This window comes from Notolepis coatsorum (assembly GCF_963971535.1).
Source record: "Notolepis coatsorum genome assembly, chromosome: 5".
In the NCBI taxonomy this organism is placed as follows: Eukaryota; Metazoa; Chordata; class Actinopteri; order Aulopiformes; family Paralepididae; genus Notolepis; species Notolepis coatsorum.
The window spans coordinates 21,604,641-21,618,522 of record NC_140169.1 but is presented as its reverse complement, the minus strand read 5'-3'; the positions used below and the strand labels follow the sequence as shown (position 1 = coordinate 21,618,522).

At 42.0% G+C, this 13,882-nt stretch overlaps 1 protein-coding gene across 1 annotated transcript in view; it reads right to left on the bottom strand.

The window, feature by feature from the left end:
• itprid2 (ITPR interacting domain containing 2) overlaps window positions 1-13,882 on the bottom strand; it is a 156,647-nt gene that overhangs the window by 26,925 nt on the left and 115,840 nt on the right. Inside the window, exons 11-16 of the mRNA XM_084314035.1 lie at window positions 9,182-9,289; window positions 8,215-8,575; window positions 5,442-5,595; window positions 3,522-3,579; window positions 1,793-1,852; window positions 1,378-1,460 (exon numbers count right to left, since the gene is read on the bottom strand). Of these exons, the coding sequence (XP_084170161.1) occupies window positions 1,378-1,460; window positions 1,793-1,852; window positions 3,522-3,579; window positions 5,442-5,595; window positions 8,215-8,575; window positions 9,182-9,289 (824 nt within the window). The remainder of the gene's footprint in view (window positions 1-1,377; window positions 1,461-1,792; window positions 1,853-3,521; window positions 3,580-5,441; window positions 5,596-8,214; window positions 8,576-9,181; window positions 9,290-13,882) is intronic.

The window sequence follows — 13,882 nt, the reverse complement described above, 5'->3', positions numbered from 1 at the left end:
GCCCCCATACAGCTAAAGAGACTAGTTTTGTCCGGTCTCACAGCGGCTAAAAAGCTGATAGCATCACGATGGATTCAACCCGATAAAATGTGCCGGAAGGTATGGGTTCTTACCTATCTCGATGTGATTTATCTAGAGATATCTACAGCAAGAATTTTAGGTGTCAATGCAATCTGGTTAGAAGTGGTGGAGAGAATAAAGGCTAGCATATGAATTGTAATTCCTGGTTAGAAGCGAATGAAAATGGATGGATTATCCAAGTGGGGGTCCTGGGGGGAAGAGCGAGCAAGAGCATATGTATGTATTGTATTGGATTGCAAGTATTAGGTATATATCTCGTAGACTACATTTATATTGATTCAAATGGAATGTATAGTTCTGTGATTTACGTTGGATGTTTACTGTTAATGCTTGTGTGTCAAATTTTACGTCATGTTTAAAAAAAAATATATATATATATATATATATATATATTTATTCTTATTTTACCTACTCTTACCACTGGCCAGTTTGACTTACTACCATAGTGTCTTTATACCTGTATCATTGTATATATTAATATACTACAACTATGTACAGCCATCTGATTAGCACTATTACTTAGTAGTACCAATTTATATATTTTATAAATATATCCAGTTTAACATTGTATATTACTATTTCACTTTACTGTTACATTTGCATTCTGGTTGGATGCCAAACGTATTTTTGTTTTACTGTACTTGTGCTGTATAATGACAGAAACCAATGAATAATAAACTATTTAGAAACCAATTAATTAAACCAATAAATAAACAAATTAATAAACAACAATTAATTAACGATTAATAAAACAATAAAAACAATTAAAGGTGAACTAAACACATGGTAATTTTGCTGCACACTCTTCTCATCTCCAGTTGGTGAAAAAAAGAGGTACTGTTACATCACAGAATGGGGAGGGGCAGAGTGTGTTTAGAACTTAGAAGCACTAGTCTATCGGAAGAAGATAGACTTGCTATGTATCCCATAGTTCGGTGTCTTCATGAGGAAGGATTCCTCTACATGGGACCAGAATCACAGCAGGAACGGATGATGAGCCAGAAAATCTGATATCAAAATGTCAAATCTCATCATCCATAATGGATATCAACAAACACAATGACATTCAGATTCAGAGTGTATTGATCACATAGAACACTGTAAGTACATGACCCTGTGTGACCCCCACTGATTGTGCAATGGAAAAGGGAAAAAGTAGTAAAGAATTATTTATAATACAAAACAGTGAACCTCTCAATAGAAAAGCTTGATCATGTAAATAAAATAAAATCTTAAGAAGATAAAAGCTACCTTGAATTCTCCTTCCTTTTTAGTCAAACAAACGAAAAAACAAACCTTGAGGAAGCTGTTGAAGTCACTGGATGGCTCCTCAACAAAACCACTGCTGTCAGACTGGTGACTGGCTGTTCTCAACAAGTCTAAAGAGAAAGAGAGAGACACTCAGACTGGTGAGTGGCTCATAGATGATCTCCAAAACAAACTCCATCACATCATCATACAGCCTAGAGCAGTGGTTCCCAAACCTCTCCTCGAGGCACCCCAGCTGTTCCATGTATTTGTTAAATTCCACCACCAGCACACCCGATTCAACTAATAAAGGGCTTGTTAAGTTGAATCAGGTGTGCTGGTGGTGGAATTGAACAAATGCATGGAACGGCTGGGGTGCTTCGAGGAGAGGATTGGGAAGCACTGGCCTAGAGGATAGATGATCCTAGATGTTTCTCCATAACAAACATTTGCCCTGATTTACCTTCAGGTGTTATTTTTTGTTGACCAACCAGTGAGTCAACATTGCGCTTGGAGGATGCTTCTTTGCATAGTAAAGGCGGTGGGAGGGAAGGTAAAACAAAGCCAAACAGTTAATTTCTAGTTTCAAACAGTGCTCCAGAGATACCCTTTTTTTCCCCTTGTAACACTTTATGTATTCAATACTAAAGACATATCATTGTTATTTTGACTTTCCAGAGGTTACTCCCCCCCCCCCCCCCCAAAAGACCTACCCTGTGCAGCTTTAACTCTTATTTACAACACAAACAGAACCATGAACCTACAGAATTCTTACCCATTACAAAAGGTGTCCCGCAGGGATCAATCCTGGGTCCTGTCTCATTTACCATTTATATTAATGATACTGGCTCATCTTTGAGTGGATGTCAAGTTCATCTGTATGCTGATGACACTATTGTCTTTTGTATTGCAGACACTGTACAACTAGCTATTGCAAACCTCTCAACTCTCATTTAATGGGGCTAACAGTGGCTCAGGAGGTAGAGCGGTCATCTGGTAATTGGAAGGTTCCTGGTTCGATTCCGCCTTCTCTCGGCAGTGTGTTGAAGTCTCCTTGAGCAAGACACTTAACCCCTAACTGCTCCTGATGAGCAGGTTGGCACCATTTCCATTTAATACTCTGTAAGATGTGCTTATTGGCCTTAAGCTTGTACTAAATGCAAATAAAACAAAAGTCATGATATTCTCTAGGGCATGTGTGTAAAACGAGTCATATATTTCACACCCCTGCTCTAGGGCTAGAGATAATGTTTACAATAATTTGCATATATTGACGATGAATTGGTCTGGCATCAAAAGTGTCACAGAATACAAATATCTTGGCATCTGGCTTTGTGAGAAATGTACATTTAAATACCATATAGATAATCAGAACCAGCTTCCCAATGATTAGCAGAAAGAGGGTCGTTGAAGCAGTTTTTCTATCTGTTTTGTTTTGGATTATGGAGATTATTTATAGAAATGCTGCTCCTTCCACTCTGAAACCTCAAGACACGGTCTATCATTCTACTCTCAGATTTATTACTGCATCCTGTATGATAAAGTGGGTTGGTCTTCTCTGGCAGAGAGGAAAAATAAACATTGGTATCCATTTATCTTCAAGGCCATTGCCGGGAAATGACCACCTATGCTATGTGTGTCTCAGAGGGAAGTTAATGTCTACATGTATGTGTGTCTCAGAGAGAGAGAGATATTAATGTCTACATGTATGTGTGTCTCAGAGAGAGATATTAATGTCTACATGTATGTGTGTCTCAGAGAGAGAGATATCAATGTCTACATGTATGTGTGTCTCAGAGAGAGATATTAATGTCTACATGTATGTGTGTCTCAAGAGAGAGATATTAACGTTAACTCTGGAGGAATGGTTGTTTATGGTTGTTAAACTCACCGCTAGCTGTGGAGGGGCGGTTGTTAAACTCACCGCTAGCTGTGGAGGGACGGTTGTTAAACTCACCGCTAGCTGTGGAGGGACGGTTGTTAAACTCACCGCTAGCTGTGGAGGGATGGTTGTTAAATTCACCACTAGCTGTGGAGGGATGGTTGTTAAATTCACCACTAGCTGTGGAGGGACAGTTGTTAAACTCACCGCTAGCTGTGGAGGGACGGTTGTTAAATTCACCACTACTGTAGCTGTGGAGGGACGGTTGTTAAATTCACCACTATCTGTGGAGGGACGTTGTTAAACTCACCTTTAGCTCTGGAGATGCTGTGGGTTCTAATAAGGGCCTCGTCCTCGTTGCTCTGAACCTGAAATACAGGGAAACAGAATTACTCTAAACGGACTGGTTCTGGCTCTATCTGACCTTTAACCTAGAGAACAGAGCCTCTGTCTGACCTTTAACCTAGAGAACACAGAACATCTAACTGACATTTAACCTAGAGAGCCTCTATCTGACCTTTAACCTAGAGAACAGAGCCTCTATCTGACATTTAACCTAGAGAACAGAGCCTCTATCTGACCTTTAAACAACGGCATGCAAATTTCTCGATTCTGATTGGCTGAAACAGTCAACTTACATGTGGGTATTTGTACTAACCTCATGCTCTTGGTCCCAGGACCCGCCCACAACCGCATTACTATCACTCCGCCATGCAAGTTTTTAGAAGTGAAGCAAGATGGCGGACAAGTTTGCCTTTGAGAACCAATGGTTCTCGAGCCGTAACGGCACATGGGGCAGGAGCCTATCTCCTGTTTCCGTAGCGTGAGGCAGCTTGATGTACAAGTACACCCCTTGGACATGACGCTAGTATGTCGCAAGATGGCGGACAAACCGGACAGTAAACATTACGAAAGGATATGGATCAATAGGGTCATAAAGACTAAATGAAAAACGATTCTGTCACGGCGAATGTGTTAGTTGCTTAAACAATGTTGAAAGATGTAATTGATGGGTCATGAGTCATTGTGGAACACAATTTAAATCGCGCGAATTGATTGATTGATTAATTGCAAATCTTTAAAAAAAAAATCTTTACCTACTTTCTATAGAAGCAGCTGGGAGGTGCGCTGTTTTAAGTGAGCGTGGACTACTGAATTGATTGATTGCTAATTTTATTACTGTCCGCCTTGTTTCCAACTGGTTAAGTTTAGGCCCTCTTTCGAAGTTGGTTAAGGTTAGAGTTTGTCTTTAGAGCAGGGCGATAGACCACCAGCCCTGATTCCAAACTTTAACCTTAACCAACTTCGAAAGAGGGCCTAAACTTAACCAGTTGGAAACAGCTAATTTTATTACTGTCCGCCTTGTTTCCAACTGGTTATGTTTAGGCCCTCTTTCGAAGTCGCTCTCTTTCGAAGTTGGTTAAGGTTAGAGTTTGTCTTTAGAGCAGGGCGATAGACCACCAGCCCTGATTCCAAACTCTAACCTTAACCAACTTTGAAAGAGGGCCTAAACTTAACCAGTTGGAAACAAGGCGGACAGTAATACAATTAGCAATCAATCAATTCAATAATCCACGCTCACTTAAAACAGCGCACCTCCCAGCTGCTTCTATAGAAAGTCGGTAAGAAAAATTTAAAAATAACTCTTATAGGGCAAAGAAAACCTTTTTTTCCCTATAGGGCAAAGAAAACTTTTTTGTTGTTGTTTTACCTACTTTCTATAGAAGCATCTAAGAATGAAGTTCTATAGAAAGTAGGTAAGAAAAGAAAAGTTGGATGTGTTAGTTTGTTGGATGTCTAGTTGAAAGACAGTTGGATGTGTTAGTTTGTTGGATGCCTAGTTGAAAGACAGTTGGATGTCTTAGTTTGTTGGATGTCTTAGTTGAGAGACAGTTGGATGTCTTAGTTTGTTGGATGCACTTCCGAGCTGCTTCCACATGGAGGCAACTTGTCCTTTCTTTTTTTGAAACAACTTTTTCTGGCGGATGGTTTTTTTCAATAAATCTTGGATGAATGCGCCAGTTGTATAAAAGCCATTACACCACATGCAGTCGTGGGTTGTGAGAATTAGACCATGCCGCATGCCGGTGCTTTATTAACCTAGAGAACAGAGCCTCTATCTGACCTTTAACCTAGAGAACAGAGCCTCTATCTGACATGTAATCTAGAGAACACAGATCCTCTATCGGACCTTAAACCTAGAGAACGCAGAACCTCTATCAGAACCTACCTCCTCCATCTCAAAGGAGCAGAGCTGCAGGTGTGTGTTGGGCAGCAGGATAAGCGGGGGGGAACTCCCTGGGGTGGACGTCAGGTTCCTCTCCTCTCCCTGGCCTCCTCCCTTCTGTAATCGCTGTTCTTCATTGGCTGAACTCTGCTCATAGCTGGTGGGGGAATCAAGTTAAAGAGATTGTTAGCTTGCTGCTAACGGTGCCCATTGGTTTCAGTGAGGAAACCTAACAATGCTAATAATCAGTGACGGCTGGTCACTATATGGCACAGCCCCACCTAGAATATCTTTCACCAGCCGGCTCTGCTAATAATGTAGTTTCAGTGAACTGGGGTGACACTATGTTTGCTGACAACACCCTGCTTCACAGTCACACCTGGGAGCTGCCCAGTACAACCAGGCTGACACTGTTGACCACTAGGAGCTGCCCAGTACAACCAGGCTGACACTGTTGACCACTAGGAGCTGCCCAGTACAACCAGGCTGACACTGTTGACCACTAGGAGCTGCCCAGTACAACCAGGCTGACAGTTGACCAATAGGGCCTAACAAAATAAATTGTTTGGTTCCTGTTGGTTGTCAGTTAAGGCCATGGGTAGGTAGGGAATTTATTTTATTGAATTTTTTCCCACTGCGACTATGGATAGGGAATTTCTTTATTTAATTAAAATGTTCACGACAACATGGATGCATGTACTCTGCCAGCATGTTTAATATCCATAATACTAAAGGTTTGACTAAGTAGCTAACAATCTTTTTTTTAACTCATAAAATAAATTGGGTTGCACCTAAATCGGCAGGGTCGGTCGGCAACCGGAACCAAACCATTTATTTTGATAAGCCTAGGAGCTGCCCAGTACAACCAGTCTGACACTGTTGACCACTAGGAGCTGCCCAATACAACCAGTCTGACACTGTTGACCACTAGGAGCTGCCCAGTACAACCACAGTCTGACACTGTTGACCACTAGAAGCTGCCCAATACAACCAGTCTGACACTGTTGACCACTAGGAGCTGCCCAGTACAACTACAGTCTGACACTGTTGACCACTAGGAGCTGCCCAGTACAACCACAGTCTGACACTGTTGACCACTAGAAGCTGCCCAGTACAACCACAGTCTGACACTGTTGACCACTAGAAGCTGCCCAGTACAACCACAGTCTGACACTGTTGAACCCTAAGCTGATGGAGTCAACAGGGGGTTAAGTGCCTTGCTCAACCTCTAGACCACCACTGCCCATGTTAGTTTGATTGATAAAAATCAGTTGGTGAACGTCATATCTAGCCATTGCAGTAGCAAAATCAATGTAAATGGTTCTTAGTAGGGATGCACCGATATGAAAATTTGCCACCGATACCGATTGTTCAACTAACACAATCGGCCGATACCGATACCGATATTTGTGGCAAAATATTTTTTTTAAATATTAATTTCATTTTGTAATATTTTTTTTTTGTAATTTTTTTTTCTTTTCATGAAACTACTGTATATTTGTCTTACAAATTGTGCTCACCGATATGAACATAGGCCTCTTTACTTACTTAAAAAAAGGAAACATCAAGACATCAAGAAATAGCACTATCTCTCTCCCAGTATGTTCTGCAGGGCTGCAGCTAGATACTAGTTCTCCCAGCATGGTCTACCTGCTGGGCTGCAGCGAGATACTATTGTCTCAACCAATGACATTTTGATTGACAGTCGATTCTGCCAATTATGTCACACACCGCTTGCACCCGCCTCTGCTGTTACCACCAATCGGCAAGCCGTATAAATTTTTTACTTCGGCTTTCGTCCGTCATTGATTTTGAGTTGACGAGAGGATTTCTAGAACAACAACACGGCGCGGCTGACGTTTAGCTTTTAGCTCCGCAGGATGACTTAAATGAGGCATAATGATTTTACTGCAACTAATGTTATAATAAAACAAAGCCTTTCTATACATGTGTCTGATTGAAAACGTTATTAACAGATTGCAGAATGGGTAAAACTCAGGGCTCTGTGAGCAACGGAAGGAACTGAGCTAGTATGAACGCTTGCTACGTTCGGGTAAATAATATGCTGATGTTATGAACGTGTAACACTAACTATATAATGTTAATGCCACAAAACGAATGCCTTGTTAATCATAAGTAGTAACTTTGATGCAGTAGCTTGTGTGTGTGTGTGTGGGCCGGCGTTGTGCAGGTAGGTCGCGAGTGAACTTTTTTTTGTCTTGACGCTACACAAATTGATGGATATTTATCGGCTACTGCCATGTTATAATAAAACAAAGCCTTTCTATACATGTGTCTGATTGAAAACGTTATTAACAGATTGCAGAATGGGTAAAACTCAGGGCTCTGTGAGCAACGGAAGGAACTGAGCTAGTATGAACGCTTGCTACGTTCGGGTAAATAATATGCTGATGTTATGAACGTGTAACACTAACTATATAATGTTAATGCCACAAAACGAATGCCTTGTTAATCATAAGTAGTAACTTTGATGCAGTAGCTTGTGTGTGTGTGTGGGGGACGGCGGGCGTTGTGCAGGTAGGTCGCGAGTAAATATTTTTTTTTGCCTTTTGACGCTACACAAATTGATGGTTATTTATCGGCGACTGCTATCGGCACATTTGAGCTTATCGGCCGATAGGCCGATAGCAGGCAACAAGGCACTTATCGGCCGATACCGATACCCGACCGATATATCGGTGCACCCCTAGTTCTTAGCCAACACCCCTCCAGGAGACCTTCTGTTCAGCAGGACAGCTAATGGACACCGGTGTACCTGTCATCCGTCGGTCCGCCTTTCTCTACTCTTCGACTCGCCGACAACTCCAGTCCCCCACCGACACCGTTGGTTTCCTCGGTAACAGTTGCTAGGGAGGGGCTGTCCTTCTTGCGCAAGGCTTTTTGTTTAACTCCTTGCTCCCCCCTGTGGTCAGGGTCGGTGCTGCAGCTCTCCTCGCAGTCCACACTGAGAGTGGGAAGTGTGTGTGTCTGGCTGGGAGGTGCTGGGACAGGAGCTGGACTGAGCAAGTTGTGTTTGCTGATTGTTTTCTTCAGGATCTTGGCAGCATTTAGAGCAGAGTTGTTTCTCTTTAGAGGACACGGCAGCGCTTCCCTCTCTCCTCCCCCTTCACCTCCTTCTGTTAGGAGCAGAACAACAAGGAGGAGATAAGCTCTCTATTCAGCACAATGAAAATAACAATAAGCCCTCTAATCAGCACTGTGGAAATAACAACAATAAACCCTCTAATCAACACATGGAAATAACAATAATAAACCCTCTAATCAGAACAGTGGAAAATAACAATAAGCCCTCTAATCAGCACACTGAAAACAACAATAATAAGCCCTCTAATCAGCACTGAAAATAACAATAAGCTCTCTAATCAGCACACCAAAATAACAATAATAAACCCTCTAACCAGCACTGAAAATAACAATAAGCCCTCTAATCAGCACACTGAACATAACAATAATAACCCCTCTAACCAGCACATTGAAAATAACAATAAGCTCTCTAATCAGTACAATGAAAATAACAATAATAATTAGCCCTCTAAACAGCACAGTGAAAATAAGAACAATAAGCCCTCTAATCAGCACAGTGAAAATAACAACAATAACCCCTCTAATAAGCGCATTGAGAAAAACAGAACAAAAGAGAAATAAGGTCTCACTGGTCTGAAAATAACAACAGAACTAAAGAGAAATAGAATGTAACTGGTCAAACAGTTTCTCATGTGTACCTTGGTCTCTGGAGCCGATGCGTTGGATTGGCTGGCCTGACACCTGACTGTACAGCTGGAATAGCTCATTGGCTACTGTTGTCAATACCTGGATCTGACGAAACCGGCCTGGTAGAGAGACAGAGAGAGACACACACAAAGAGAAAGACACAGAAAAGAGAGACAGGGTATTTTATGCAACATTGGAAAACAAACACACAGCCATCTCGACAACCAAGGAACCAATAATTCACTCTGCAGAGTCTGCATGCAAGAAAGAAACACACAGATGTAACAGAAACACACAGATGAACCAGAAACACACAGATGAAACAGAAACACACAGATGTAACAGAAACACACATGTAATCCAGGTGTCAGCATTGCCTCCGGCTTGGGCCAGCCGTCATACTAACTCAATTGGCAGAGTTAGAGGGTGGAAGTCGATGGGTGGGGATTTGGACGTTGTGGACAGCGACTCCTACAGGTCGGTTGGGGGACGCCTGCACAGCAGAGACAGGAAGTAGCGGGGGTAGTGTGAGCCTCCCATGCGTTACACCTCGCCACTGAGAGTCCGCGCTGGCAGGTGAAAAGATGTGACAGGCTGCCTCCTCGTGTACCAGAGGGGACACGTGATGCAAGGCTTCTATCCTCCCTACAACCGACCAGTGGGGGGCATAGTCGAGCAACGTTCAAAACAGGGGAGAATTGGATATCCGAAATTGGGATGGGAGAAAAATGAAAAATAAGGAGAAAAAGTAGATACAAAAAAAAAGAAACACACAGAAACACACAGATGTAACAGAAACACACAGATGTAACAGAGACACAGATGTAACAGAGACACACAGAAACACACATATGTAACAGAAACACACAGATGTAACAGAGACACAGATGTAACAGAGACACAGATGTAACAGAAACACACAGATGTAACAGAGACACAGATGTAACAGAAACACAGATGTAACAGAGACACAGATGTAACAGAAACACACAGATGTAGATGTAACAGAGACACAGATGTAACAGAAACACAGATGTAACAGAGACACAGATGTAACAGAAACACACAGATGTAACAGAGACACAGATGTAACAGAAACACAGATGTAACAGAAACACACAGATGTAACAGAAACACAGATGTAACAGAAAAACACAGATGTAACAGAAACACAGATGTAACAGAGACACAGATGTAACAGAAACACACAGATGTAACAGAAACACACAGATGTAACAGAGACACAGATGTAACAGAAACACAGATGTAACAGAAACACAGATGTAACAGAGACACAGATGTAACAGAAACACACAGATGTAACAGAAACACACAGATGTAACAGAAACACAGATGTAACAGAAACACAGATGTAACAGAGACACAGATGTAACAGAAACACACAGATGTAACAGAAACACAGATGTAACAGAAACACAGATGTAACAGAAACACAGATGTAACAGAGACACAGATGTAACAGAAACACACAGATGTAACAGAAACACACAGATGTAACAGAAACACAGATGTAACAGAAACACAGATGTAACAGAGACACAGATGTAACAGAAACACAGATGTAACAGAAACACAGATATAACAGAGACACACAGATGTAACAGAGACACAGATGTAACAGAGACACAGATGTAACAGAGACACACAGATGTAACAGAGACACAGATGTAACAGAGACACACAGATGTAACAGAGACACAGATGTAACAGAGACACAGATGTAACAGAGACACACAGATGTAACAGAGACACAGATGTAACAGAGACACAGATGTAACAGAGACACACAGATGTAACAGAGACACACAGATGTAACAGAGACACACAGATGTAACAGAGACACACAGATGTAACAGAGACACACAGATGTAACAGAAACACAGATGTAACAGAAACACAGATGTAACAGAAACACAGATGAAACAGAAACACATATGTAACAGAAACACAGATGAAACAGAGACACGGATGAAAGAATAGAAACACACAGATGAAACAGAAACAGATGAAAGAACAGAGGACAGAGACACACAGATGTAACAGAAACACAGATGTACTGTAACAGAAACACAAATGTAACAGAGACACAGATGTAACAGAGACACAGATGTAACAGAGACACAGATGTAACAGAAACACAGATGTAACAGAAACACAGATTTAACAGAAACACAGATGAAACAGAAACACAGATGAAACAGAAACACAGATGTAACAGAAACACATATGTAACAGAAACACAGATGAAACAGAGACACGGATGAAAGAATAGAGGACAGAAACACACGGATGTAACAGAGGAAAGATACTCTAAATGTATTGAAAACACAGAAGTAGTACCACTCACAGCCAGCAGGTGCCACATTATCACTTTAAGTCTGTGTTGCTACACCCACCAAAAATAGCATGCTTTTTAATTCGATTTAGACTAGTTTCATTCTATTTAGACTAGTTTCATTCTATTTAGACTAGTTTCATTCGATTTAGTTAATTACTTTCTTTGCAGAAACTTAACAAACATGTTACAGATTCAAGGAAGTCGCATACAATTGTTGGAGATACAAAATATGGAATCTTTAAAACTGCTTCCAACAGATTCATGTCACAACAATATCATGGAGTACATTGTCTCTCTCTCTCCCTCTCTATCTCTCTCTCTCTGTCTCTCTCTCTCATAATCTTCCTCCATATGTAGGATGTTGTATCTCTAGTGACCAGGGTGTGTGTGTGTGTGTGTGTGTGTGTGTGTGTGTGTGTGTGTGTGTGTGTGTGTGTGTGGAGTGTGAGTGTGTATTTCCTGTTTCTGACTCAGCAGTTGTAATAACTTGAGGATCATGAGACTGACACAGGAAAGACAATCCCTCCCTCCTCTCTCTCTGTATGTCTCTATCTCTCTTCTACCCCATCCCCTCTCTCTGTATGTCTCTCTCTGTGTCTTCTATCCCTCCCTCCTCTTTCTGTATGTCTCTATCTCTCTTCTACCCCATCCCCTCTCTCTATGTCTCTCTCTCTGTGTCTTCTATCCCTCCCTCCTCTCTCTGTCTTCTATGCCTCCCTCCTCTCTCTCTGTATCTCTCTCTCTCCGTATGTCTCTCTGTCTTCTATCCCCCCTCTCTCTGTATGTCTCTCTCTCTCTTCTACCCCATCCCCTCTCTCTGTATGTATCTGTGTCTTCTATCCATCCCTCATCTCTCTCTCTTCTATGCCTCCCTCCTCTCTCTCTGTATCTCTCTCTCTTTCTCTGTATGTCTATGTCTTCGATCCATCCCTCCATCATCATCATCATCATCATCATCATCATCATCATCATCATCATCATGTCAGAACAACAGAACACTGATCAAACCATCCGTCCATTTGTCCCCCCCCAAACCCCCCCCCCATGTATACTGGCCTTGAGAAAGTATTACAGCCTGACATAATATGCCTCAACGTTGCCATCTCTGAACACAGTGGACACGACAGGTTACCATCTACCCACTGTTTTAGGTTATGTGGTGATGGCAGCACATCATAAGTAGCTCCTATTAAGAATTGTATTTGATTTTCCTCCATACTCCACAGGTCCTTCCAGCCAAACGTCCTCTTCTCTACACTTTCCCAGTTCATGCCCCTGCTTAGCATGGGCCACAGCCTTTGTACACCTAACTACTTCCTCTTCCTCTTGTCGCCATACCTGCTCCACTACCAGCTTCCTCCTTTCTGTGGGACCTGCTGTACCCCATACTGGCTTCACTGGGCTGAGCCCCAGGCCCCCCGGCCTTGTTGCACCTTACCTACAATATCTGTATACCTAAGAGCTGCCTCTGCTTCCTGTACTGACTGTCTTGGGTTCCTTCTCCTCCCTCTAGTTGGATTTAGGACCAAATGACTAACTACTGTATCTTTGCTTCCCGACAGCAACAACTCACCTTCACACACTTAAACTCCTCTGTTAGGCTTGTTACTGGTAGCTGGAGAATGCCTTTCCCATACAATGCCACACTACTAATACACCAAGAATTTCCTAATGTACAAATTAACCAATCTCTCAAGCCTTTCTTTCTACCTTTGATATCGGCATTTCATATATTGAGAATGGCGAATAAACCAAACTACAAACACCATATCTTCAACTTGCCTGGAAGCCCTGACTTCTCTATCCTTCCTATCCCATCTACAACCTATTTCCTAAGTTGCTCTATCTGTTCACTATTATTCAACTTCTCATTACACCACCTACCCAAACTTTTCACAGGCTTGTCCCTTATAGATGGAATTTCCTCCTCATCTACGTAAAACCTTCACTCTACTACCTTCCTTCTGGTTAATGAAATTCTTCTCGACTTACTAGGCTAAATCTTCATCCTAGCCCCCTTGAGATTATCATTCCTGGTCACTAATGTCATGTCATCCATGTAAGCCCTAATTGGTGGGAGGCGCAGCACGCCCTGCATCGCTCCCCACCTACCACCCATTTTGAGGCTCTAATAATCACTTCTATCGCCGTTGTGAATGCTAGTGGTGAAATAGTACACCCTGCCATAATGCCTGTATCTAGTCTCTGCCATGCTGATGTAAAATCTGTAGTACTAAAACAATCACCACAAACAAACAAACACCAAGTATACAATCACCCCTGGCACTCAAACGCAATCCAAATAAGGTTATGAGGTACAGAAACAAACGCATTTGCCAGGTCTAAAATGCAT